Source organism: Aquila chrysaetos, chromosome Z (genome assembly GCF_900496995.4).
Source record: "Aquila chrysaetos chrysaetos chromosome Z, bAquChr1.4, whole genome shotgun sequence".
NCBI lineage: Eukaryota > Metazoa > Chordata > Aves > Accipitriformes > Accipitridae > Aquila > Aquila chrysaetos.
In genome coordinates this window covers 65,635,316-65,659,528 of record NC_044030.1, presented here as the reverse complement: position 1 = coordinate 65,659,528, position 24,213 = coordinate 65,635,316, and the positions used below count along the sequence as shown (strand labels likewise).

Below are 24,213 nucleotides of genomic sequence, written 5' to 3'. Positions count from 1 at the left end.
ATGAAGCAAGTATCATCAATAAATGGTGGCAGACTTCTTTATTAAAAAATGGGGTAGGTCTTCCTGCAAGGCTGCCTGCGTTTTCCCGTCTCTCCCCCCGTTTTGATGTTGGAAAAGTGCATTGTGAAACAGTTGAAGCAAACAACCCGGACAGCTTCCCCCCCCCCCCCCCCCCTCCCCCCGCCCCATCCTGTCTAGACTGCCTGTTTCTCATGCACTGTTCTTCCGTGGAGCAGACATTACTCACAGGTTGTGCTGCTCGCTCCTCTGTGAGCAGCAGTGTGGGCTCTTTTGCTTTCTTTGTTTGGAGTTCACCTTTTGCTGGTGTTGGACATCCTTGTCATGTGCAAGCTTTTTACATACAAACTTCTGCTTTTCATGGTGCTGCAAATAGGAAGCAGTTTTTGGCAACTGCAGCCTGACTCTCCTCTGGGGCTGGGAGAGGCTGGGTGTCATACAGGCATTCTTCCAGGATAGCTGTCAGCCTTGCCGTGGCTTAGCCCACTCTGCTGTCACACTGTGCCTTCACTGCCTTTCCTCAATATGACCCTGTGCAATCCATAATAAAGGGAGAAATGGATTCTTCCCACCCCCCCACCAGTGCAGATGATTTTTGTGGATTAGGAATCTAAATAATACACTAGTGCTGCAAGCATTAGCTAACTGCTTGTGGTGTGTTGGAAGCTTTTTCTCTGCCCTTTGAAGTGGTGGTGGAGTGGGTCGGTGGTGTGCAGCATCCAAGTGTTGTTGGAATGAGCAACTTCCTTACAGTAGGGCCTTCGGAGTCCTGGGGAAAACAAAGCAAAACAAACTTCATTAGGTCTTTGGTGGCACAGGTACTTGATGAGATTACAGTCATTTTCTGCCTCTTCATTACCCTTAAAGAACAGTAAGAAGGGAAGTTTCCTGTGCTTTCAAGAAAGTGGTTTTCTTACTGGAGAACTCCAGGACAGGACCTCTGAATCCAAACAAATGTTCTCTTTTTATTAAGGCTTTTTTCATGCTTAACAGGTAATTAAGCAAGGGAAAAAAAATGATTAAGTAGTTTGTTTTAAGTAAGTTCTACTCCTGATTTCAATATTAACTCTGAAAAAATAACTACAACTAGTATTTGATTGGGGCTGGTCAGATTGTAGAACATCTTTAAAGTAGTTATTCCTTTTCTTACTAAACCACCATTTCATTACAGCAATAAAGCCTACAAATGTCATCAGAAACACTTTGACTATAAAAAATGAGTTCATATAAAAATTCCCTGTCCAAATGTGGTAAACAATAAGGTTGCAGGGATAGCTAGATCAAAAACAAAATACCTGAAACTTACCTGAAACTTACCTGAAATAGAAATAATGCTTGTGGCTTTTCCAGTGTTCACTTATTTGGAAGACAGACTGAAGAGAAAATACAAAGGTTACTTCTTTCAATATCCTGGACAACTGGACAATTTTTTTTTTTGTTTAGCTTTTTCCAGAAGTGATGTATTACCCTGCTTTAAAAGGTGGTTTCTTCAGCTGTCTTTTGTTTTTCATGGTCTAGAAGGTTTGGAGTTTGCATTGCCCTCATGCAAAAAGCAAACATCACCTTTCAAAACAAAAGGTGTGGACTGTGACATACTTAAAAAGAAAATAAGTTCTTTTTTTCTGACCAGTTTTATCTTTGGCAGGGATATTTTAAAAGCATATTAAATTTGAGAAACCAGAATATAAATTCCATTTCCTACTTCATGAATTTTATGTAGATGAATAAAAAAATAAAAATATAGTAGCCTTTTTTAGAAGAGTCTTGCTTCTGCTTCATGATTTTGGTATTCAGATTGTTTCTCTTCATGTGGACTACAAGAGGTTGTCTTTGTTAAATATGCCTGTGTTGAAAAAAATTGTTTGTTTGTTCTGAATCTGGCATAATACGTTTGAGAAATGAGTCTGCTCACGCTCACAATAGTTGTGACAGTCCTTCCTTACTGATGGGGTCACCATTGCCTCATCTTGAGAGGTGTTGATGTGTTGTTTGAATAGCTTACTGCTTTAAAAAGAGAAACTTTGTATATTCCCATAACAGCACAAAAAAAAATTAAAATATTATTCTTGTTGCTTTATAGAACATCTTATGCAGATCCAAACTGGAGAACATTAACTAACAATTTTCTTGTTGTTCTGATTGCATGCAAACTCTTTTGTGTGTGCTTGCATATGTGTGTAAGGGGCAGGATGTTGGTCTTTCCTTCTTGCAGTTCCTCCGTGGTACAGTCTTCTCAGCTTCTGCAGTCCATACCCTGATCAGTGATGCATAGCAGGCAGCAACCTGTTTCAGCCTGCTGATTTCTGTAAGCTGTCTGGCAATGCAGTGATGCTGTGCTTTACGAAATTCTCAGGGCAGTGTTGGGAGCACATCAGAGCAGTCTGTGTGTGTGTTGGGTGAGCAGAAAGGCCCAGTCCACTGGAGTCCTTTGGTCCTGAGGAATGAGGCTTGTGTACTGCGTAAATAAAGGAGGGATAGGAAAGCCTTGGGCATCCTTTCATATTGAAACAACAGCTATTTGACTATCCCATGCTTATAGCAGATAAGAGAAGACTAGATTGAGGCTCTGTCTGGCCAACAAGGGTTGTCCCTGCCAACTTGTTTCTCTTATGTAGGTCTATTTGTAGCTTGGAGCAAGGAGAATGGACCGGTTGGGATTTTGTTCCTAACATCCTAAAGCAGCCTGTTGGGGTACTTCAGTGTTGTCATAGCCCCCAGATCTTCCTAACATCAAAGTGATCTGAAAACTAATTCTAGAGCAAATGTCTGCCCGCATAATCCTGAGTGTCTAATTGAGATAAAGCTTGTTTTAGCTAAGTATATTGGAATCTCCTTTGCCTTGCATTACATTTGCCCTCCAACAGAGAGCAGATTATTGATTGCTCCAAAGCAGGTTTAAAGTAGTGTTTCTCAGAGGGCATCACTTCAGCAATGCAGAGTAGATTCATTACCTTTACTTGGGCTGCTTTGGAAGTACATAATTCAAGTCAAAATCTGAGCTGGGAACCTTACATGCCAGTGCTCACTGCCTTCTAGACTAGATGGCCAATCATTCTGTCACCTGGAATAACTATGTTCATAATCAGTTTTCCCTGAGTTAGATGTGGGGAGGATTGATGGCACTGACTTAAGAAGACATTTGGCAAAGGAACATACTGAAGACTTTCCTGAAGGACGTGAAACGTGTTACATATGCTGGTCCAACACTTGATTCCAAACCCCTAGTTTCTCTAGTTTAAAACTTTGATTTTTTTCCTCTGAGGTAGTTTGCTCTTGTGAACAAAATGATTAATAACTGTATGTAATAGAACTTAATATTACTGCTTGGAGTGTCCTCTAGTAGAAAGCATAAAACCTGTGTCAAAGGCCACTGCTCTAATACAAGTATTCACATCTCCAGTGGCAAGAGTAGCCTGGAATAGGTTTCCTACCAGTTGTTCACGATATGATTCCATTTCCTCTTCCCTTTGTATCAAAACAAGGTAAAACTGTAGACTGGGCAGTAAGACCCAGGAAATAAACTAAATTATATTAGTAGTTGTAGGCCAGAAGCTTGTCATGTTTGGTTATCTCACCCTGAGTCCTGGGGTTTTTTGGTCTGGAGTAGTCTATGAGCTGCTCATTTGGGGCTCTCTTACAAAGAACACCAGGGAGAAGGCCTAATAAAAAGTACAGTGTTTTTCCAAGGGAATAATGCTACTTAAGAGTACATAATATCTGAACAAACAGGCAATGAACAGCATATAATTCTGCACATTATGCAGCAGCATTAAATATACATATTAGTAAGGTAGTAGCAGATGCTGTAGTTGTGAAATTGCCATGTAAAGTAGCAGTCTTTAGCAGCAGGGTGCTGCTCTATGTGAGACTCCTTCACATGTAATGAATAGCTAATTTCAGCTCTATAGTCCATGAGAGACCGGAGGGGATTGGAGAGGGGTAGAGCATTCCAGCAGCCAAAACCAGCAGGATATGCTCAGATGTGCTTTAATGGAGCAACATTTCTGAGCTCTTGTGGGTAAATTCATAAATAGGGGTGCTCATCTTTTATGTTGTATTCAAACTGAGAAATTATTGCTGCAAATGGACAAGCAGGCATGTGAAGTGTACATTACAGGGATGAGATGGTGGTAGGTTTTGGTGCCTCTTCTGAGGTTGTGGATGTCTTGGGTTTTACTTTTTTTTGGTTTTGTGCAACCAACAGATGAAACAAAAACAAGCAAAAGCGTATGTGAGAATTGGCACTGAAAAGGTGAGCAGTGTTTTCCCTCATCTGTCTTTCAGACCATGTGAGGACGTGTGTTGATCCAATTAACGTATGTCACAGATTGGAATATTCCATTAGCAACTGAATCTGGCACGCGCACATCTCATGGGCATTGTCTTGCGAGATGAGAACTAGGAGTTCTGTCGCTGAGAACAGGGTTTTCTTGCAGGGTGAGCAGCGGCCAACAAGGTTCAGATATTCCATATTCATTATTGATACTATTCTATGTTTTTAAAGTATTTTGAAAACAGTTGGTCTGTTGTTCCAGTGTTTATGTAGGAAAGTGACCTCATTTAATCTTAAAACATCATAATTGCTTGTTAGGATCAAGCTAGGTCTGTGAATCTGAACTTCTAAGACTTGCTTGGAGAATTTAAGAAGGACGGGATGTATCATATCGACATCTGTCACACTCTCATCCCAAGATTCAGACTGCAGAGAGGAAAGGCAGATTTCAAAGGAAATGGCTGATAATGTTTGCAGCTCCTGATATCTGTCTCACTCCTTATCAGAGGAGGAAGCCTCCTGTTTGACTAAACAGGAAGAACCAGATGTGGGGAATAGTAATCCTTGCTACATAGTCTACCACTGTGTAGTGAATGATTTATTTAAACCATTTCTCAATAGATAAAAATAACCTAAATCATAGTTAACCTTCTGGAAGCATGATGCTAGTTAAACAGTTCTTTTCCTTCCCATTTGACTGAAGAGGGTGTGGATGGATTCTGGGCAGGCGTCATCTTAATTTTAAGAAGTGGACAACTCTAGCATAGTACCCAGCTGCTTCCTTCAAATTACTCTGCTGAGAGAGAGCAGGGGAGATTTGCGGAAAGGGGTGGGGATGTTGTTGCAGGGGACAAGACTGAGGGCATTCTTTCTGCCTACTTTAAATTTCTTTTGAACTGTTTAAAGTATAAAGAAAACAAATCACTAGTCTTCTATGTAAGGGGTCTGACTTTGAAGTATTTCTGTTTATTTTGATGAGACCTGGGATATTGACGGTGTTAAAGGCCCAGTTTTCAGTTCACAGTTCTTTGTAACAGAGGCTAGATACAGAACTTAACTCTGTTCTGTGTCTGCCTTTCTTATTGTGAAATAGAGAACTACTTCAAATACTATCACGTCTCTTGATCTGAGTATCTTGGGCAACACTGAAAACTAATTCATATGTAATCTTGTCTCTGTCTTGCTATTTAAGTGCACTGTGACAACACAGCCTCAGGTACGTGACAAGATTATGGTGTAATAGTCCAGTATGTTGCTGAATATAATCTTAATTTAATCTAAACCAGAAAACAGTCTTTAACCATTAGTAGTATCAACAACTAACGTTAGAGGCATGGTTCCTGTTCAATGCTTCTGCCAGCAAAGAGCACCCTCCATCTTTACCTGCATCTGTTTCAGAGTTTGTGTAAACATCTGTTTTTTCTTCAAGAACTTGGAATGGTCTTCCTTGTTTTCCTCCAAATTATGTTTATGCAGGTTATGATAAAAGTTAAGAGCATAGACAGAGAACCTTTTCTTGTTGCAAAAAGTAGACCTGTAGGCATAAGACCTGTATCAAAAAGGAGAGTTAGTACCACTACAAGACCAATGTCTAGTTTGAGGTAAGTAAAATCGACAAACAGCCTTGAGTTACAAAATGAGTCAGCAGTGTACTTAGTCTTGTGGGCTGGGTGTCATGTTCATCAGCAAGCCTAACCCTTGACTATTTCAGCAGGCAACCAAAGCTAACAAAGCGAGGCATTAACCACACTTCCACAAGTACACCACCTACTAGTTTATCACAAGTGCTAGTAGTTGTAGTATAGATAGATTATCAGAAGCTGAAGCCCAAAAATAAATGGCAAGAGAATGCAGGGATCTGGAAGGGAGAGAGTTACTTCATTATTGCATGGAAGCGGCTTGTTGCTTGGCTCACTGGTAGGTGGAGAGACTTGCCATCCTTGAGGGTTTTGTTTTCTGTCTCCTTGTTTTTGTGTCTCACGCAGTGCACTGTAAAAGTGAAATAAATGATGGTGGTTTTGTAATTGTTTCCTTTTCCTCTGTCAAAAGGTAGTTGTAGGGTGTTCCTTGGTTTGTCAGTGAAAGTTAGAAATGTTGTATGTTACCAGATGAGTTTTTTGTTGGGGTCTTCAGTCTGATAGCTTATGTACTGTAAAACCTGGTCTGGAGGCCAAACCACAGCATGCTGAATTCCTGTAACTTGCTTAATAAATCTAAATGACAAATTAGATTGTGTTTAGCTGTATAATTTGTCCTACTTCCTTAGATTGTTTGTTTTCTTTAGTTTATCCTGGAAGTTTTGCTTCCTTGATTGTACAGTTCTGTTTTTTCCTTCTTCCCCCTGCCTTTCCAAACTTTTCACTATCTCTGTATTGTTGTCTGGAAAGTTTTGATTTTGTGGGTGAGGCATGATTTTAAAAAAAAAAAATGTCATGTTGCATTTTATTGTTCAACCCTATGCATGTTAATAGAGGCTTGGATAACACATTATATACTAGCATACTGTCTAGAATCTGATTAACAGGTAGAATAACTGTAGCTTGTTAAACTCTTGGGTACTGCAGGTTAGAGGTAAATATTCCTAAGAATTTCTTGGCTCTGGCAGGGAAGAATGGTATGCCTTGCTCATTCAAGGCGAATTGGTGTGTGGCTTTAGAGGAGGGGGTGGGCTCCTAAATTACCTCTAAGAAAATGGCATATTAATCTTACCTGCATTGTTTGAAGAGCAGCTGTGTGCTCTGAATGTGCTAGCATTGGCTAAGTCAGTAGAACAGTGTACATCAGGATCCCCCACCCGCACACGCTTACCCTTACTTATTTCAAGTGCTTGGTGTGCATGCAGCTCCTAGAAATCAGAGATGCCAAGAAATTAGGGCCTGGGAACATACATAATTTTTTTGTTTGAACTAACAGATATTTGTATTTTATATATATAAAAAGATATGTAAGCAACTTGCACTCAAAATTGTCTGTGCCTTTGGAAATCCATTTTTCTTACATGAAGTCTGTTCGTTCTGCACAGCATGTCTGGAAAGAGGTGATGCATGTCTATATGGAAGAGTATGGCAAGTCTTATCTGCCAGTTTTGACGATGGGGTGTGCTAGCCATAAGTACTGTATATTGATCTGATTTTGTTGAGTAATAATTGGAACAGCGAGAAGTGAATTAGGATCTACGAACAGTGTGGAAAAACTGTGAACCACAACCTGATTTCATACAGTATGTCCACTTGTGTGAGTTTAGACTATGTGCCAGTGTTATCAAGGATATTCTGATGTATAATGTAAGTGAACTTTGCATGACCTTTTTTTAAAAACTTTTACTGTTATTAGAATAGTTCCTTGGGATTCCAGTCTGCATTTGGGACTCCACTACAGTCCCTGGACCCTGGACAGTTATAAAAAACACACTTACCCCAGTGTTAGCTTCAGCCATGCAAGGGTGACTCATTTGTGATGTTGGTGGTTTTTAGACTTTCATCCTGGAACTCTTTCAACACTATGGTTTTAGTGGCTTTTTCTCTGCTGCTTTGTCAGGAAATAGTATGTCGTACTTCGTTATTTTTGCTGGAATCCCTTGTAATGCTCTGGTGACCAGGGGAAGTTGCTGAAAACATTTATCTTGTAAAATTTACTGTCCAACATGAACGGAGCCCCTCCCAAAGTCCTACGTAGTGACTGTTGTTTCTACACTTAAAAGAGAAAAAGACGTTTTTTTACTTCCATTTTGATTATGAATAAAATAGTTCAGTGAACATTCTGACTCTTGCAGTAATACAGAAACATTTGTTAAAAAATTAAGGCAATCAAAACATTTTGTAAATGCTAAGAATTAAGTCTTTGTGAATATTTAGTATACAAGTGGAAGAATAGAATCATGGCCATAAAGAAAAGGTCTGTCTCACTTTCTGGGAGTTTTAATGCCATTTTTCATTTGGCACAAGTGCAGCTTTGATCTCTTCTTTTTCTCCCTTTTTAAACAAAAGAATGATTTATTCCACAACTAGTAATGGCAATAGGAGTGCCAATTTCCTCTTTTAGGCTAAGTATAACATTTCCTGGTGGAAGGTCAGTTTAGTTTCAAAATTATATTGGCTTGTGCTTTTGCATAGCTTAAACTGTTTGAGCACGATCTTAAATTACTCAATCAGTTAAAAGCTTTGTGTTGTTGGAATGACCTAAATACCTTTTACTGCAGGATGCCTGTGTTTCAGACATCCTGTGCTGGGTTTTCCCAAACTTTTAAGTATGGCTGTGGAAATCCAGACACGCTCTTTTCAGGAAGTAGTCATTTTCTAATCTTTTAAAAAATCTTTTCCCAAGTTTATATCAGTGATTGCTGTTGTCTTGTCTTCCTTTTTAGGATTTTTATCCACTTCCCATTAAAAAATACAGTGGGAGTTTGATTAAACACTTATCAAGAGGATGAGAAAGTAGTTTTTCCTGACAATAAAGCAGTGTTATGACTCAAGCAGGATGTAATTTTTAAAGGTTTTTCCTCCTTGCCTTCACCCATCTTCTGATGAAGCTCTGTGCTATTCTGTGGCCTATGTTAGTTGAATTCAGTTTGTCTTTGAAAAGCCATGTAGACAACTGCTGCTAATCATGCTTTATTTGTGAAAGTCAAGCAATGTTGGAGCCTTACAGAGGCACTGTAAAATTAATTCGAAGATGAACCCTAACTTAAGATGATAAAGTAAAGCTGTGTGACAGAAGCAAAAGACGTGGTACCAGCAATAAAGAGTGTGAAAAGAGCAGAGATGTGGTTGGCCTGGCAGAGGGAAATTTTGAAACAACAACAAAAAATTTTGGTTAGATTGGGTTTTTCCTCTCTTTCCCTCCCTTAAAAATGAGCAGGTCTTGCTGGAGGTTTTCTTCAGTCTCAGATGATTTATTTCTGTTACTTCTTTTTACTTTACTGTTACTTCTTTTTGGTGGAGACAGATGATTCTTAGTTGAAGGCAAGCCTTTAACTGTAGACATGTAATACAGAAAAATTCTTCTTTTAGCAATAGGAGTGTAAATTGTAACTTCAAAAAATGACCATATTCTCTCTGTTTGACAGACAGGGCATCTTCTAAGTTGCTTAAAACAACTGGTAGTCTCTAAACACTTTCATCAATGTAAAAGCAGCCTATTTCATGTTGTATTGCTTTAAGGATATTTTAATAAAAGCAGGAGGTTTGATCTGAGTTTGGTTTTGTTGCTCTTCGTCATTTGCAGTCACTTTCCCACTTGTGGTATTTATAATTGTGCTGTAGCAAGTAAGCATAACTTCTCCCTGCAAATGTGATGCAAAAAATAGGTAGCAGTAAAAGCTGAAATGGCATCACCTTGGGAGATAGATACCCTGGGCTATGCGGTGAATCTCTGCTGCCTGCTTCCTGCAGGAGGGATGCTAGCTTCTGCTTGCCATAGTAGAGCAAATTCCTCCTCAAAAGCTAGCAACAAACGTCTTTCTACTGAACCTCTGAAGACTGGTCGCAATCAGTCCTTGTTCTTCGGCAACCTTGTTCCTGGGATGCAGACCCTTGCAGACTGCACATCTGCTCTCTGAATCTGTTCCCTTTGCAAAAAACAAGGGCCTGTGAAGTTCACCAGCAGAGTGAAGGTTTGTTTATCAAAATTTAAATGTGGTTTAGTAATCTGTCTTAACCTCTTGTTTCCAGCCTTTGTTATGGCTGAATGTAAACTTGAGCCTGATGCTGGCCTACATTTATATTCTATTACAATTCACCTATAAACGTTTTAGTGTACATTAGCTAGATGGTCAGGGCAGTCTGCTTAGTTAAAAGCTCAATTATTTTGGAGTAGCTCTACTTCTAGCAACTTTCTTCAGTATTAATTACCTTTTTTTTCCTTCCTACCCTTCATTTTGAATTTACTTCCAGTTTCTCTTCAGCACCAGTGTAGTTTTGATGACTCCCACTTCACGCTTTTGCTGCAGTGAGCTGCTGTATGATGGATCCAGCCGGTTTCCGTCAGCTCAGGTAGCCTATTAAGTCTCCCTCAAAAGTTTGAGGCTTACTATATTCCGTGCATCATAAATCATAAAATGTTAATTTCCCCACATTCAGCAAAGCTTCTGATTTCTTCGACATTCTCTTCGACATTCTTGAATTATTTTTTTTTAATAGCTGTCACATGATCTCTGTGGGGTATGTTAGTAGAAAAATTGTCATGTATAAAAATAAATGTCCTGTCTGCTGCTGCCTCACAGTAAACTGTACCTTTCTACCTGTCAGCTTCAGGGATTGCAGGCTTACATTGAGATCTCTTTTTTTATTTTGGTTACTGATGCTCTTATGATATATTGTGCTGAGAGCAGAGCTGTTAAACTCAGTGTAGAGGAGCAAAGTTTATTCTAAAAAGATGCCCTTTTTAAAAAAACAAACAAACAAACAAAAACCACCACGAACAAAAAAACATGCCCCAAACCCAAAACCAACAAAAAGGCTTGGATTGTATATCTGATAGAGGGTGGCCTGCAGCCATGGATTGCTAGCCTTCTTGAGCTGGCAGGAGTCAGTCAGCATTCACACTTCCAGTGAATGCTCAGCACTATGTTAAGCCTTTAGTTGAAGAGACTTGTCTGCTTCTGCTCTGCTTCTGCTTCTGCTTTGTAAGCCATTAGCATCGTTTGCCGTAGCATCCTAGATCACAGTTTGAGCATCACTGTGCTACAGGTAGAGTTCTATGTTACTGCTGTCTGGAAGACATTTTTTTAACATATCTCATATTTACACTAAGGTTTTGCTGCTTTGGTTTGCCTACAGAGCTAATGCTACAAACACATAAAATGGGGTTGATTATATCCATATTAAATGAGTTGGAATGCTGGACGACTTTCAGGTCTTGCAGAGATGTGATCTGAGGCTGTGAGCAGTGCTGGTGAGAAGGTCATTCTGTAGTTCATATGGGGTTCCTTTGGGATGGGTTGCAAGTTGTTTACCACAGGGATAGTGGTGAAGCCTTGAGGGACCCCTGTGGCCATGCTCATGGGGTGTATGTTTTGTTCAATGCCTCCACCTCCAGACAGCATGAGCTGCTGCAGTCTGCATCTGTCTTAAAACAGTCCAGATCTTACATGTCTGTTGGGCAGAGAAGGCATTTGAAGGAGGTCCTGGAAGATTTTTTTTTTTTTTTCAAATGCAACTGTTGAATTCACAGTGTTGGGACAGATAAATCTTGCTGTTCAAGTCACTAGTGCTGTCACTGTTACAGCATGCATGTTCTTGGACGTGCGCCAGTAGTAGTGAACTTCCAAGTTGTCAGTGGAGTGTATGTAGGGATTTATTTAATGCTACTTCTACTTTCTCTCTTGCTTGCAAAAGTCCTGAAATACCAAATCCTGACTGTTGTCTTTATGAAAGGGAGTCATGGAATCCAGGCGGTTGTTTGTGATGGGTCCTCTGTTAGTGTTTGGGTGCAGTGGTAATGCCAATTTTATTCTCAGTGGCAGTGCTCTCAAAACATAAGCTCTTCTATACCCTGTGCATTCATTACATATAGTAAACATCTTATGTGCTGCTCTTGTTAATTAATCTTTTTTTTTTTTTTCCCCCGACTTGTCATTACCTTTGTATAATACCTACCAGCATGTTTAAGGTACTATGGGTAAGTATTTTCCATTTTAAATCAATGTTTTCTCTGGTTTATAAATAGGCTGTTAATATTAGCTTCAGGCTGAGTGGTGGCATGCAAGGTTTTGACTTAATAATAATTTCAAAGTGTGTTGTTGATCTGTTTTTAGAGTGTTCCAGAGTTCAGACAGAATTGAATGTAGGATGCTACTTTGTCATCTTAAAGGAAAACCACTTCTTAAAAGACAAAATTTGAATGAGGTAAACGTGGTTTAGACTTTTGCTTGTCTTGAGAAAAAAAAATGCAACCACTGATGTAAGTTATGAAAAAATAGCTAATGGGCATATTTGGAAACTACTTTCCATAAGCATTTCTTGTTGTTTGGTAGGCAAGATGAAACAGAGGTGTTTTTCACTTTACACAGTGGTTATGTGTTTGCCAAGTAACATAGTAGTCTGAATTAATTTAAATGACTGTTAAAGATAGAGGGTATGATTCTGATTACCAAGGTAAAGCTATGTAGGTGGAGGTTACCTGCATAGGTCTTGCATGCTGAAGATTCCCCAGCTCCCAGAACAAACTCTTCCATAATTTTTTTTTTCTCTATAAGTAACTTCATCTGCTGGTTGTTTCTTCTGTGAATGTAAAATAGCTCATGCATTTTCCTGATTAGGAGCATATGTATGGAAAAAGGGTCAGTGGATCAATATTAAGGAACACATCCATTTTCCAAATACAGTTGGTAGCATATTTCCTAATTTTAGGATAAACTTGTGCATAGTGGATGAGGAATGCATGGTGTTCTCAAAATGTACGTGGCAGAAAGCTATGCAAAAGCACTGTTTTTTAAGCTTTCGCGTATTTCTGAATCCAGTTCTGACATTTTTATGTTTTCTGTAAAGGATAAGCAATACCCAGTGGTGATGTATGTATGGTTGTATTTCAATCAAAGCTTTCAATTGCAAGTGTGAACTTCAAAGTGATTTTTTTTTTAACCCCTAGAATTCTTGACAGCACAGGTAATATTTTTAATATATACAATGGAGGTATGCATTTTTAATACATTTTGTTAAAGTACTGTTACTCTGTGTTCATAAGAATAGCCCGCTATTTTTTAAGCTGGTAGTGTGTTTGTTTTGATGTCATGTTATTGGTATTTTTGAATAGGCAGCTAAAAAGTTTATTGAGAGAGAATTATTTTTTTCAGGTAAAGTTCACTCCATAATAGCTTGCTGTATTGTTGACTGAATCACAAATGAATGCAGCTCCCTTTGAATGAGAGGTTTTTTCTTTCATTTCCTTTTTTCCCTGTGTCTACAGGAACGTCTTAGAATTTTGAGTTCTAAATTACTGAGAGAAAAGAAATCAATGGTCTAAAATTTTAGATTGAATTACTGTTTATAGTTAATTTAAAAGTTGTGTTGTACTTTTGTTTTATTTCCTTGAACCACAACACCATATAATCTCAGCATAATTTCCTCCCCTACTTCCCCTGCATTTTACATGGCTTGTTGTTCTGATCGTTTTTGTTTATTTTGGTCTGTATCTTTTTAAAATGTATCTTTGGACTTGGGTATATTGAGGAAGATGCTTTGTAGCACAGGGTGACAGTAGAAATTAGTTAAAATTGTGAGATGCCATTGATGATGCTTATTTAGTGCAGTAACTTCACTAATTATCCCATTGGATTAGTGGAACTAACTATTCCAAAATTTTTTACTTGAGTAACTAAAAGTTGACCTGCTGCTGCTTCTCTGCATGCCACTGTCATTTCTCCTCTTTACGGCCTTACAGTTTGAAGTTTCTTTTGTTTTATTCCAAAGTATTTATTTTTTTATGACAAACATATATACTTAGCTGGCAGATACTACATTGTAGTAATGTTCATTTTCATTTATCAGGCAGCTTTACAGTCCCAGAATGTTTTTAGTTAATGGATCGCATGCTGTCAAACAGATTTTGGCAAAAATTGCTGTGTAAAATTTACTGACTTTTTAATGCTTTTCTCCTGATGGCACTTTGGCACAGTCCCCTACCAAAAGTATGGCAGCTGAAAATGCTATTTTTTTGGCTGTTAAATAATCTTTGCGGTGTGTGTGAGGTGAGTGTTCACAACAGAAGCAAAATCACTTTGTAAAAGAGTGTATTATTTGATACATTGTCTTAATGCTCCAGCTGCTTTTCTAAATGCATTTTTGCAGAATGCAAAGCCTCTGTGCGTTGAAAATGTCAGCAGAGCTTGAATTACTGGTCACGTGCTGGTTTGAAAACAGTAAAACATTTCAAACTGCAGCAGCTGAAGGGAAAAGGTGAAACAAGCCTGCTCTATAAATAGATTCTGTAGTGAACACACGGTTTTCTGCCTGCAACTCATTTGTTGTCTTTAGGTAATAATGAATGAGCTTTGTAGTTTAAAAGTGAAACATTAGTGTTCTTGGGGTTTTTTTGGAATGGATAAATATTTCCAGCAAAGGTTTGTAACTTTGAGTAAAAGAGGAATTTTCCTTTGGAAGGGAGATACCTACTTGGAGTGAGGGCTTGCAGCTTTTTAGCTGGAGAGACTCTCTCTGCTCCTTTGGATCTGTTAGTGAAATGTCATTATCTTTGAGTCCCTGCACAGGTGATTCCTTTTGCCTTCTTTCAGGAGCACGTAACATCTGTCTTCTCAGTAGCCTATAAATTACTGCTGCTGAAAGCTTTTTGGCAAAGCATGGTGCATCAATTTTTTACCTGCTTGTAACTTTTCATATGTTATTTGGAGAATATTAGATGGTTAGGTTAAAGATTAAGGCTATGACTGCAGGAGGGGAACAGCCCTATTGAGTACTCTGCAGTATTGTGGGCAGTGGAGAAGATGGCATTTGATATCTGGTAGGTTAAATTATAACAGCCCTACCAGGGCTTCTGAGCTGAAATTTCCTGAATTGTTTTCTCTGGTGTGTTGAAACCTTTTTAAAGGTCAAAATTACTATGAACAATTTCTTTCTTTTAAAAACACAAACAGAAAAAGAGGAGGAAAATAGTGTTTCATAATTACCAGGCATAGTACATCACTGTGGCATAGTTAATACAGAGCTTCTACATTTTAGCCTGCAAGTGCAGCTGATGTTTTTGTTTAAATCCTATGTAATTTAAGAAGGGGAGATTAGGTAACTTGACTGTATTAGTGCTGTCATTGTTTAGACCTGGATCTGTGTTTATGAATGTTGCTGCTAGTAACATGAATTCTCAAAAAAATCTCAGTGGAGAGGGAGAGGGAGCCATGAGCTCTGTGTGTGTCTGAACCGTGTAGGGACTTAAAGGCAGGCCTGCTGCTAACTCTTAAGTATTTCTGGAGACATTCATCTTTCCAGGAAGATTTTAACTTTTTTGAATGCTTGAATTATATACTGACAAATTACAAGTGATAATGTTGTTGGAGTAGCTGGTCGGGCTTTTTTTTTAATTGGTTTAATAGGGAATCTTTGGGCCTTTTCCTGTTGGAATTAATAGGAGCTCAGGTACTTACTTGAGAGTAGGAGGGAGTGGGAACAGGCCATTTCAGTGTTCAAGTGTTAGGCTTTTCCTCAGCTCATGGATGAGAGGAAGTTTTAGGTATGCTTCATAGAGTGATACTGAAAAGAAAAATCTCCTGTGCAGTTTCTTTGGGACCACCAATACAACTTTCACTTACTGGGAATTAACCTGAAATAGATAGAGCTGGCTAAGTTTTAACAAAGCCTCTTTTTTGGGGAGAAGGCACTTACAGGAGCATGCTGTGACTACTTATAAAACTTAAGGGAAAGGCAGAGGGAGGAGCTCATGATGCAAGGGGCAATTCCATTCCCCTTTTCTGTGCAGGTGTTGCGTGGAAACAAGAGCAAGAATACTGTGTACGCCTGGACTTGTTTGTTCACCCCACTTCCTCTCTGTGCACTTTACAGCTTACTGCCTCTTCAACCTTGACTCTTAGCTACTTTAACTGGTAAACATCCTCTTGCAAAGTCGAGGTTAGTGTGTGCATATGACCTTCTTCAGGGTAGAGTATCAGAGTACTGCAGTTGAATGTAATCCAAACAGTGATGCTGACTGCACAACCTGCTCTGAAATGTACAGTGTAAACAAATGGAAAAAATGAGATATTTTCCTTTTTGTTTCCTGTAACTTGAAGCCCTTTTTTAAAACAATTGGAGCTACAACATTTTGGACTAGAGCTAGGTATAGGTTTCTTCTTTTTCACTACCTAATTTTCATGTGATACAGCTTCCTACAGTACACTTTTCTGGTGTTTCAAGAATACTAAATTAGTTTTGGACTTTGAGGGAGTGTGGTTTTATATTATTTCCATTATAAATAGTTAACATACAACAACTTACTTGTAGTGTCCATCCCAGATTTTATATGCACTGTCCATTCAAGTTTAATACTTGTACAGCACATGAAATTTAGTTGTATTGCCCTGTATCTATGCCTCTGACTTAATGCTTGAGCCAAAATCAATGTCATGCTTACGTAAAATCCAAAAGAAACCCCCAAATTCTGTTATTCAGTGGTAAAGTATTGAGAGCCAAACCTGGGCCTTCATGTTGGGCAAACAGAGGTGGGTTTAGGTCTGATTTTCAGAGTTTGAGACCTTGCTTTAACAGGGTGCTGTGTCAACTAGTGGCATCTTTGCTGAAATGAATGTATTTCTTATGGTATACCATACCTTCTTACAATACAAGCAAACCTAGCTCTTTTGCCTTGTGCTTTATTATATTGAATGGGAAACAGGACTGTAATACGGACTTCTGAAACCATGCGCACGTGTCTCATTCTGTATTATAAATCTGTTATCCTGTGTATTGGTAATGGCAGCAGTTTCCATCTCTGAAGAGCTACACAAACATAGCAATCTGACTGGATTGCTTGGGTGGAGGTGAGCTTTAACATGAGCTCGGTGGGAAAAGTGAAAGCAAAGAGGTTAAGTGACTTGTGTCAGTGACAGTGGCAGAGTTGAGACTAGGACCTGGCTTTGTGCCACTAGAGTGCACTACTTCCCTCTTACTTATTGAAAGATGGTTAAATTTGCTGGTAGGTGCTGCAGGCTCCCTGGTGTGGGGTTTGGAAAATTGCTGCCAACTTGCTGAGGTACTGGGAGTTTCACATTGGTCTTAATCAGATGCAGCTCTGCTTCTGCAGCTATGATTTAATCAAATAAATGTTTTTCTTACTATCAAACTTTTATAGCTGTTGTGATGGAATGGCAAAGGGCTTGTAAACTAGCTTTTTACTCCTCTTTTGATTTTAATGGAGATGAAAAGGGTATATACAAAAGAAAGGGTTAATAATATTTGTAATTAATGCAAGTTTTTTAGGGTATATAATTTCTCAGAAATCGATGATGACTTTTACTTTATTAACAAAAGGTTATTGATAATGAGATGTGGTATTTTACTTACATTATTAAGTTCTCTTTTTTCCCCCTGCACAGGTTTCCACTTGAGTGGCACAGTGACAGAGCCTGCAATGCAATCGGAGCCAGAAACTGTTTGCAATGTAGCTATCAGCTTTGATCGTTGCAAGATTACCTCAGTGACCTGTAGCTGTGGAAACAAGGACATATTTTACTGTGCGCATGTTGTGGCACTCTCTTTATACCGGATCCGCAAGCCAGATCAGGTCAAACTGCATCTTCCCATTTCAGAGACACTCTTTCAAATGAACAGAGACCAACTTCAAAAATTTGTACAGTATTTGATCACAGTGCACCACACAGAAGTTTTGCCAACTGCTCAAAAATTAGCAGATGAAATTCTTTCTCAGAATTCAGAAATCAATCAAGTCCATGGTGAGTTTGATACTTGTTCTTCCTTTTGCTTCACTCCCTCTTTGGTTTTGAGCTTTTTTGTGGCGTTCAGGAGTGTGACCTGCTGAGGTCCCTTCCAACCTGAATTATTCTGTGATTCTGTGGCGTTTACTAAAGAGGATTCTGTTACTGAACCTTTGCTTTAAGATGTTTAGAAAGCAATACATATTGGAAAAGAGAGAAGAATTCATAAGCAATGAGCTTGATGTCTCCAGCACTGTTAACATGTGGCCTGATCTGCTTCACACTTACATTTTCCAGCTATGAAAAACTGAGTAGTGGTGTGCTTTGTATAGCCACATTGCTTAAAAGAGCTCTCTTACCAACGGCATCTTTTTGTTATTTTGTTCTTTTAACTAATCTTCTGATATTTTGATTGTATAACTTTGTTTTAATGGCAAAGCATAAAAGCAAGTAGGCGTTACTGTTTTTTTCATTCAGTAAATACAGTTTTATTATCCTTTGGGATTTCTTTTCTCTATGAAGTCAGGAGAAATATAGAACCTGTATTTCAATGCCTTTTTTCTGTTAGTGCTGCAGCAGCCTACAGCATCAACAAAGGTCTTGATCTTTCCTGCTCCTTCTGCTGCACGTGGTTTTAATGGCTCTCAAGTTCTTGTATTGAACATCTTCATGTTTGTTAAAGGGTGCTGGGTGTGACTTTAGGCTTCTGAGGTGGCTCTTCTATGGACTCTGCTGAACTGAAAGTGGGTAATTGTGGGTTTGAGGTGACCTAGCTAGTTTATTGGAGTCGTGTGTTCCTGTAAGGTCACCTGATAGAAATGTCCTCTAAGGTGACCAGAGCTGTAAGCATAAGGGCAGCTTAGAGGGGAAGAGTAAGTTATCTAAATATCTAAAAATATCTTCTTTGTTTGTTTGGTCATTGACAGGAACAGTTCTTGTGTTAGATATTTCAGAGGGATGACCGCTATTCCAAAGAATTTGCAATACAAACACAACCAAGCTGCTTAATACTAGAGAAAGAAAAAACCCATGTGTTTGTTAGATAGTAGGCAGAACAAAAGAAGGGAGTCTTTCCCATAACAGGACTCATCTGCAGCGTAGCCCTTCTCCTTAGAATCCGGTGACGCTGGCAAGCCCAGTCTGGCAGTGCTGCAAGGTGGTGTATTTCAGAAGTGCTCTTTTTTGGCTTTGGGAGCTATGGGGGATGTGGCCAGAGGCAAGGCAGTTGCTCTAGTTGTTATGGAACATGAGAAGGTGATTGGCAGAGCTGCTGGGTGATGATGGTACAATGAAAGGGAAGCTAAAGCAGATGCAGGACATCAAGCAATAGAGGAAGATGCTCAGGTGTTGTAAGCTGAAGGCTTGTATTGCATGAGAGTTGGTGATACCCTGAACATAAGGAATTAAGGGGAAGGAAGAATTATGGTGAGTATCAAAGTAGCACAGAAGATTCACTCAAGGGTGATTAGAAAAGGGGAAGGCAGGCGTGGGAAAGGAAGGACAGGTGATGGCTGTATATGGCTGTATTAGCTACTATGGTTAATGTAAGAGAAGTGACAAGCAGTTGCAGAGTGTGCTTAAACTTGATCAACATTAAGTCTGTAATTATACTAATCATAGACATGTTGTGCTTTGTCAGCTATTTTCTTGTTGTCAAAATATCTCATTATGCGTTAGTATTTAGGGTTGGGGCTTTTTTTTTGAGAAAGATTCAATGTTTATATCACAGCCCAAATAGCAAAAAGAATAGGAAACAAAAAATTAAGTTGATGATAAATCATGAAATTTCACAATGAATTTGAGTAGGGTAGTTTAAAAAAATCCACAAAACTAAAATGTTTCTTACATGTGTTGCTGTTTTCCTGGTAAATGAGATTGCAGTATGTCTTTATTGACTGTTGGTAGTTCTTAATAAAATATCAAAAACTGAAGTAGAAAATCCAGGCAGCATAAGAAAATAAACTGCGGTTCTATAGTCTCCTGCTTTTCTTCTCAGACTGCCATAAAACCGTGGTCTGTTTTTTTTTTTTTTTTTGATTGGTATGTTTACAGTGTTAAAAATTCACAGGATTCTTTTAAGGAAAAAGTAAGTTCCTCTGATTATATAGCAAGTAAGTGGCGTTCTAGGATTCATACTGTAATTCTGTTATTTTGATCTTTAATCAAATTCCTTAAATTAAAAACAATAAAGTTAGCCAAAATAAATCTATGAAAAATAACCAGAAGAAAACTATCTCTGGTTCGAATAGCATAGGCTGGTGAACATAAGATCACCATTCACTCTGTTGTATCTCCTATGCTGCAGATGTTCAGTTTGTAATACGAAAATGTCTTGTAGACCTGTCTTGCTTTGAACAGTTCAACCTCACTAAACTAGTGTTTGAAGAGGAATTATATCGAATACTGCTTGAAGGCACAGGTAAGTAAGAGGAAAAATTTATAAAAACTTGCTTATAAAAGTAAGACGATACCTAGCACAGAAACACCAGAAACGGCTTTGATCCAATGGAAGTCTTGAATCTGGAGTTAGATGAGGGAATTCTTTTCAATGTTGCCTAGTGGTTGTTACAATTTCAGGGTTGTTTTATATAAAACTTTGATTTTTATTTTTTTTTTAATTTTTTGTCTCGTAGTGGCTGTACTAGTGTTAGTTTTCATATATTTCCAGCAATAGGCAGAAGAAATCAGCTCTTGAATACTATTTATTTGTACATAAGAATGATCCAGGACCTTGAAGAGCTCTGACCACAGTGGTCTTCTTGACTTGCTTATAAGCTGGCTAGGGAGATGAAACAACTCTGCACTACTTTTCTTTCACAAAAGGTGAATTGGATAGTTGTTCATTTGCTCAAAATTCTCTTAGCATTCGAGGAGTGGCTTTGGCCACCTTCCTTGTGAAGGAGGTTACTGGGGGAACTAGTGAAGTGAGTTACACTGACGCTGTTTTGTAATGACAAATTGCTTTTGAGTTCCTTGGTGGATACAAGTGTTGCAATACCCTTCCTTGCTTCATGACTGAGCGTCACTGCAGGAAAAAATAAAGTGGATGCTGTTAGAAGTGCAGGAATGCGGTGTCTATTCACTAACTTCGTCAGGAGAGTAGTGTGATTTATTGGGAATCCTCTTCTGTATTTGCCGTGCTAATTTCCACTTGGTGGTGATTATATTACAGGAGGGTTTTGCATGTTTTTAGAGCACAAAAGCACCTCTTATATTTGAGAGGACTACTTGTGTTCTGATTTTCTCATGTGGCACTGCTACAGCTGTTCGTGTTCCTGATTTCAAAGCTGGAGATCTGTGTGGTCTAATCTTCTCTACTGAAGACAATTGTAGATATTCATACTGATACCCTGATGTCTGTGCTGCATAACTGTTGGCTTCACATTTGGTTTAATTTGGGATGCTGACTCAGGAAGCTGGATGTAGATTTGGATCCTGCTTAGCTGAGGCTTTTTTCCTCCCTGTTAATTTTTGTACCATTGTGGCAGAAGAAGCTGGCAGGTGTGTAAGGCTAAGAAGAGAACAGTCAGGAAGACAGATTATCAGCCAGGCTTGTCATCTTGGATCTGTCTTTTCTTAGGTATGAAAATTTCACTTAAATAAATTGGTTGGAAGGTCAAACTATGTTCCTTTAGAATTTGTGTGGACATAAGAAAGTAACTGCAAGATGGGGAGGTGGGGTGGGGAGGACGTCTAATTGCATATTAATCTCATATTAGCATTGATTTGATATCATGTGCACAGTGAAAAAGGGTCTGCCTTTTTGTTGGTGTAAGGACAGCCTAGCAAACCAATTTCATTTTTACCTTGTAAGCTGTACTGTTTATTTCCTGAGTGTTTAGTGCTGCTGTTGCAATTTCTGCTCTGAGAAGTACACAGATTTCTCCAGACTTTCTCCCATTCTCCGATTATTTGACTCGCAATATGAGTCACTCACCAGTACAAAACCACATGCAGATGAACTAAAATTTAAGAGGGAGGAGCTGGGAGAAACCACTTTAAGTACATTTGTCTTCTCAGAAGCAGAGGTACCTAGGTAGTTGTTCCTGTATTTGTCAAGGCAGATCTCAGTACCATCCTCTTCAAACGTTACTCCCTAACATAGATAGGAGTGCCGGTGGAGGCAGCCAAGAAGGAAGCATCTATCAAAAAAATTGCTTTAAAAGAAAATTTCAGAATATCTAATGTTGTTCCTATATATTGTAAGTTCCAAAGGGCAATCCAGAGGTACAGGTGAATATGTGTTAATATGAACTTAGTGTATTTTACTGAAATGATGGGAATTTAGTGGAAAATTGGAGGGTAGGCTAGGGCTGAACAACAGAATACAGTGTATTCCTGATCTACTACAAGAGGGAACACTTAATGTTAAAGAAGATACATTATTAAAACAATGATGGAATCTTCCTTATGGCCCTGCTTAAACTGGCAAAATTGATTGAGAGACTAGTTGCAAAAGAAGAATATAGGAAATGGCAGGTGAGTTTCCTTTCAAGAAGGATGAAAGTGAAGTACACCAATGCTTAGTATGAGAATTGTTTAGTGAACAGATTTGGGAAGGAAGTAACAACAAGACGAGACAAAACTAGAGAAATTTCAGAAACCAAAGTAGAAGTAAGTAGCGCATCATAAAATAAAATGAAAGATCAATAGCTCCAAAATAACATGAAAAAATAACTTAGGAAATTCATATTTTTAGGAAAGGTTTTTTCAGATACATTAAACAATAAAATAAAACTTATATAGAAGATAAATAGTGAGATTTCGTTTTGAGACATGGAAGGTAAAAATAAATGAAAATAATTTCATGCTAGTCTGTACTGATAACAAAGTTCTAACTGCCACACACAAGTAGACTTTGAAACTTATTGCTTGCTATATAATGTTTGTGACGCCTGGATTTTAGCAAGAGAGTTTAGATATTGTCAGCCGATAAGTTTATGCATTTTGCTGTATGTGCAGATGGAAGGTAAAGAATTTTTTGGAAGTTAAAAACTTGTTGGGGGTTTATTAACTTTCCTCAGCAACTTAGACTAGCCTGTCCTGTCTTTATATTTTCTGTTGTTAGCGCTCGCTGCTTCACAGCAGTTGCTGTGCGCTGCTGAACAGGTGTTATATTTTACCCAAGAGTTCTGAAATTAGTACAACATGAAGTGACTTATGTCTAAACTTTGAATTGTTTGGGGAATCAAAGGCATAATAATATTTTTGAATCATTAATTTTATGATCTTTGTTTTTATATAATTATTGTTTAGAATAATTCTGAGCACACTAAGTTTACAAAATCAATTACTATTCTGTTGTGAGTCAGTGTACAGCAGTATTAGTTTCTAGCTGGGCCCATTCAATCTTTGCATAGTACTCAGTAAGTCATGTAATCATTTGTAATCGTTTTTCCCTATCTTCTTCTCCTTAATGCTGCCATGGGATGACATCTAATAAAATTCAGCTGATCTACAGTTCATTTGTATACTTAAATTAATAAAACAAAAAAGTTTAGTATGGCTGTGGGTGAGTAATTCGGCATGGTTTCATTTGAAGATTAAAACAACTCTTGTGATACTTCAGAAATAAGGATCAGGGAAGCAGTTTGCCTTAAAGACTACTTCCTGTTGTTTTAACCAAATTTCACTGTGGATCTGCACCCGAGTAGTTTCCAATATAGGCAATTCTTAGCCTATTTTAGTCAGTGCTCCTTGCTTTGTTTCTACTTACTTTTCGAGGTTAAGTTCTCCATATACACCATCAGTTCTTGAATGTGGTTGCTCATTTTGAAAGCAGTTGCTCTTAAAATTGCTATATAAACGATCAATGTGTTTATTTTTTTTTTAAATGTGTCTGCTTTTTGGAACTTTGGAGTTGATTATATTTAACATGTAGTCTGCTATGACCATAGATATAAAAGGCTGTTACTCTATTTTCAGATTTTATTTGGGTGTTCAGTGTTACCAACAGTTGTGGACAATATTCCTGCTTTGATTGCTAAGATTGCAATTTAGTAATTTTAGTAAAAGTGAGTGATTAAACATGTATGGGTGTATCTATATACTGAGTATAAATACTTTAGTTATTGTATTTAACTGTAAGTACATGACATAAAACCTATTTCAAAGACCAGTCATGATAGAAGTTAGAGCCAGAGGTTGGAGGGAGGGAGATTAATATGTTAGTGTCTATAAACTGACACAATTTAATTACAGGTTTTAATAGTTAGTATAATTATACAGTGCTTCTCACTTTCATAGTTCAAATGTGAACTAATTTATCTTCATGACACCCCTCTAAAGCATGTAAGTAATACTTATCCCCAGTTTACAAGTGGGGAATGGGATTTGGTCTTGGCACCAAACTGAGATGCAGAGATTAAATTCAGGGCCGCCCATGTGCCTCTCTGCAGCCAAACCGTCCACCTGCCAAAGCTTCATGGTGCCCGTTCGGGGCTGTGCTGCACCCCGAGCGAAGCCACCACGTTTGGGTTGAACCTTCAGCTCTGCCTAGTGTTGAGCATGAGCCTTCCCGCTGGCTATTGCTAGGGCTTTGTCTCGC

General features: G+C 38.5%; 1 protein-coding gene across 1 annotated transcript in view; it reads left to right on the top strand.

Moving 5' to 3' along the window:
• ZSWIM6 (zinc finger SWIM-type containing 6) overlaps positions 1 to 24,213 on the top strand; it is a 111,384-nt gene that overhangs the window by 45,785 nt on the left and 41,386 nt on the right. The window contains 1 exon segment of the mRNA XM_030003334.2: positions 17,328 to 17,684. Coding sequence (XP_029859194.2) covers positions 17,328 to 17,684 — 357 coding nt within the window.